The sequence below is a fragment of the Octopus bimaculoides genome, chromosome 1, assembly GCF_001194135.2.
Source record: "Octopus bimaculoides isolate UCB-OBI-ISO-001 chromosome 1, ASM119413v2, whole genome shotgun sequence".
NCBI lineage: Eukaryota > Metazoa > Mollusca > Cephalopoda > Octopoda > Octopodidae > Octopus > Octopus bimaculoides.
Genome location: NC_068981.1, coordinates 196,221,829 through 196,226,959, shown reverse-complemented (window position 1 = coordinate 196,226,959; position 5,131 = coordinate 196,221,829). Strand labels below are relative to the sequence as shown.

Genomic DNA, 5,131 nt, shown 5'->3' with positions numbered 1-5,131 from the left:
TATATATATATATATATGTATGTGTATATATATATATATATATATATATATATATATGTATGCATGTATGTGTGTGCGTGTGAATATGTTTGTGTGTCTCTGTTTGTCTCCCCCCACCATCGCTCGACAACCGATGCTGTTGTGTTTACGTCCCCGTAACTTAGCGGTTTGGCAAATTAGACCGATAGAATGAATTCTAGGCTTACAAGTCCTGAGGTCGATTTGTTCGACTAAAGGCGGTGCTCCAGCATGGCCGCAGTGGAATGACTGAAACAAATAAAAGAATGAAAAAACTAAAAAGAATACCCCACAAAATACATCAACGTTTCTGCTTGGAATTCTTTCATCTCTTTCGTTTTGGCTCGCTGCAGGTCGTATTAATGTGGTTTTCTTTAATCATTCTGTTCCGTTTTAAATTCCGATACTCTCCAACTTTGATTTCATGTTTTGGCACAATTTCAACTGTTTTTTCATCTTCCGCACGCTTCATGATGATGCTGGTGGTTGAAATGAAAATAAAAACTGTACGTTGGTAAATTCCAAAGAGCGATATTTAGCTACGTTCTTTTACGTTCTTACTTGATATTACATCATGATTGACTTTGCTTGTCATTCTTGTGAGTGAAACCTGCATTGGTACCAGTAATAGATTGAAGTCGATGTAACTAACAATACCTCTCTCCCAGCACTATTTGTATCCATGTATTTAAACCAGAAATAATACTATTAAAAACAAAACCTACTCAACAGAGGCTCGTACACAATCGATTCAAATATAACACCATACATGCCATTACTCAATTACTCAACGACTTATCTACATATTCTACACACTATTAACGATTCATGCAACCCATACTCTACGCAAGTGCCACCCATGTATATATATATATATATATATATATATATATATATATATATGTATATATATATGCCACAGCCCACACCACTTGCCCAGAACACAACTCGCACATACCATATATGAAACACAATCGCCATGCATAAAAAAAAATAATAATCCGCACAAAACATTATTCAACAGAACCGCCGGCGACAGCAGCGACAAAGAGGCGAAGCACTCAGTACATTAACACCGGAAGCAACATAAATTCCGGAACAAAGCAAAAGCGAAGCAAAGTAGAAATACAAAAGACAATACTGCTTTCACTTCGGGAACACAGATGTGCATCCGGTGGTGCAATAGAAATTGACGTGAAGCCAGTGAATTAATAATAATAATAATGATAATAATAATAATAATAATAATAATAATAATAATAATAATAATAATAATAATAATAATAAAAAATTATGACAATAATAATAATAATATTCATAATAATAATGATAATAATAATAGTAATTATAACAATAATAATACTAATATTCATAATAATAATAATAATAATAATAAAATAATAATAGTAATAATAATAATAATAAAATAATAATAGTAATAATAATAATAATAATAATAATAATAATAATAATAATAATAATAATAATAATAATAATAATGGGTGTTAAGTATGTTCCACAATACTTAACATCTAAGTACCAAATTTTACAATTTGTGAAAAGAGACCCTGTGAGATCTTTAACAACAGGTTGCTGTCCGCTCTCACAGAAGTAACTGGAGCAAATAAGACGGAAAGCTGTGAGAAGTAAGATGTAAAAGTGAAGGTTTCACATTGAGACACGAGGTATAAGAACCGCCACCTTCGTCCATATCGCGACATCCTCCGCCATAGTCCTCTGACAAGGGAAGACTCATCTGTTTGTTGGAATTATCGCACACATGATAACTTTCGCTCAACGTGAACTCATTAATCAGACATTGAACGAATTCGTATTGGACTGTTTCATCTCCCTCCGTTCATCTTAAACGGGGACGTTCGCCGACGGCTGCAGCACTGGCATACTTATAGAGTTTATTTGGAATCGGTAAAGAATATCTAATCATGCTGTACAGTTAGATCAGGTCGCAATCCTCAACCAGAAAACTCACCATAAGAAACTAATCAAACTGTCCTTGTCTACACCCAAAATTGTCTTCATGCCATTGTCACTCGTATCCTTTGATAGAATGTTATGGTTGGGCTTCTACCGGTGACACTGTGTGTCTAAAAGAAAACATTGAGTTCTGAAAATAGCTGGGATTCTAACCGCATTAAAGCTTTTTGTCCTATAATAATAATAATAATAATAATAATAATAATAATAATAATAATTTTTTCTGACAATATAATTGTGATTTCTAATACAACAATATTTGATGTTATTGTTTTACAGAAGGACGTGAATGTGTCAACTGCGGAGCAACATCTACCCCGTTGTGGCGGCGGGATGGGACAGGGCATTATCTATGCAACGCGTGTGGTCTTTACCACAAAATGAACGGCTCAAACCGCCCACTCATCAAACCCAAGCGCCGTCTGGTGAGTACTAAATAATTTTACATTTTATTTCAACTTTCTTATTGCTATCATAATTCTTTTCTACTCTAGGTACAAGGCCCGAAATTTTTTGAGAGAGGAGGGCAGTCGATTAGATCGGCTCCAGTACACAACTGGTAATTAATTTATCGACCCCGAAAGTATGAAAGGCAAAGTCAACCTCGGTGGAATTTGAAATCAGAACGTAAAGACAAACGAAATAGCGCTAAGCATTTCGCCCGGCGTGCTAACGTTTCTACTACCTCTCCGCCTTACTGCTATCATAATTAAATAAATACACAAAATAAAAAAAATTAAAATTAAAATCAAAATTAAACCTGGTTTGGAGAAATTTTCAAATAGTAGGCCTGATCCGCTGGGTTGACTGAATTTGTTCTAAAATTCGGCATTCTATACTTTATGAATTCCAGCCCATGTCAGGATTCTTGCATTCATGTGAGAACCCACATTACGGAAATAACAACAGGCGTTAAGTATATATGCAACTTTCTACGAGGTCTTGAGTGGATCTTGAACATTTGGGTGTTTTACCCAAGAAAATGCAGTGCTGAGTACAAGAGTTAGAAAGTATGACTATAAATATCCTATTACACATACACACGCAGACACACACACGTGACACACACACGTGACACACACACGTGACACACACACGTGAATGTGGATGTATATTATTCTTAATGTTTGCTGTTTATGATATCCACAAATAATCTATCTATCTATCTATCCATCTATCTATCTATCTCTGTCTTTCTCTCTGTGTTTTTCTCTCTGTGTTTTTCTCTCTCTCTTTCTCTCTGTGTTTTTCTCTCTCTCTTTGTTTGTTTGTTTCTCTCTCTCTCTCTCTCTCTCTCTCTCTCTCGCTACCCCTCTACATCCACCTATCTGTAACACATATCGTAACCTACAGCTACATGTCGAGCTACTGCACCAGTTGACTTTCGACCATTTGTTAGAAACACCGCAAAGATGGCGAAGTTAAACTCACTTCTGTCTTTGATGCCGCCTCTTATTATTTATTTTCCTATCCTTCGTCTGCACATTTCCGTCTTCTCGCGACAATTACTTTACACAATCGTTAATGGTGGGTGTGAAGTTCCGCTTACATGACAACACCTGTTTATTTAGAAGCGATCAGGCGACGACGATGCCTCTTTCTGGTCGATCTACATGCTAAAAATAGTAGTAAAATCATAATCGTATCGCCTCAAGCATCCTGAAAAATGTAAGGACACATTGAGGCATGTAGTTGTAGATATATTGTTTCTGAGAGGTGCGATGGTCATGGTCAGAAGGCTTTGATAAGGTTTAGTGGACTGTGACAGATCTGGAGTGAAAGCAACAGCAGCACGTTTTTAGTCAACATATGTGAAAGTGAGATAATAACTCTTTAGCGTTTTACTTGCAAAAATAGTAACCAGACCTTCCACATGTCACACCCCACCGTCTTAAAATAATGGTGGAGACTATCTTAGTCGCTTTTTCTTTCAGATCAATCAATCACACAGAGTTTACTTATTGCCTTCTTAATATTGGTTCTGAAATGAAGGCGACGCGCTGGCAGAATCGTTACTGCGTTGAGCAAAATACTCAGCAGCATTTCGTCTGTCTTAAGGGGCTGAGTTCAAATTCCGCCGAGGGTGACTTTGCTTTTCATCCTTCCGGGGTCGATTAAATAAATACCAGTTGCTGGCCTTGTGTCAAAATTTGAAACCCGTATTTATTATCAAATCTCTTCTCTTCCAATCCTATTTTGGTCACGAAAATCAAGAACGTTACAAAACTGATCCAGAAATTCTACAGCAAATTCTGTAGAAAAAGTATGAATGGCAAAACGGGTCACTTATTAATATTAAGAGACAGAAGTATGGTTGGCAATAAGTGTCACAATGCAGTGTGGAACACACAATGCAGAGTAAAAGTACAATGCTTTATTGTGCCAAGAAAGAGTTGGTTGTAATAGTCCGTGGTAGTTCGAGGCAGCGAAGGTGCAGTTTGACAAGGAACATCTCTTCTCTTGATTAACTTTGGCATCTGTTTGATGGAGCGTGACATGCAAAAACCTGCTTCATTACACACACACACACACACACACGCACACACACACACGCACACACACACACACGCACACGCGCGCGCATATATATAGATTACTTGCACACATACAGATGTTGACATTACACACACTCACATATATATATATATATATATATATATATATATATACAGACACACACACATATGTAGGCATTCATACATACACATTCTAATACACCCGTACACACACACACACACACACACACACTGACGTTACATGCACATACACGTACAAAGACGTTGACATCAGACATCTTGAATTTGACCGTTCAACATTATGACGATGATGATTATGATGGTGCTGGTGCTGGTGGTGGGAACGGTAATGATTGATAAGGATGGCGATGATGATAATGAAGAGAAAGAGAAGGATGGCTATGATGACGTGGAGGAGGAGGAGGAGTAGGAGGTGGTAGAGGCGAACTGTAGCTGTAGGAGAAAAAATGGAAGACAGAGAAAAGGTGAGAAAGTAGGAGAGAAACGCTGATACATAGATACTGATGATGAAAAATGGTAAAAGATAGATTGTAACATAAAGAGAAAGAGGGAAAGAGAGAGAGAGAGGGAGAGAGAGAGAG

At 37.0% G+C, this 5,131-nt stretch overlaps 1 protein-coding gene across 2 annotated transcripts in view; it reads left to right on the top strand.

Annotated features, from left to right (window-relative positions):
- Nucleotides 1-5,131, top strand: part of LOC106879374 (transcription factor GATA-3) — a 121,460-nt gene that overhangs the window by 64,255 nt on the left and 52,074 nt on the right. For both annotated transcript variants that reach the window (XM_052973846.1, XM_052973844.1), the window contains one exon: nucleotides 2,293-2,438. In XM_052973846.1, the coding sequence (XP_052829806.1) occupies nucleotides 2,293-2,438 (146 nt within the window). The remainder of the gene's footprint in view (nucleotides 1-2,292; nucleotides 2,439-5,131) is intronic.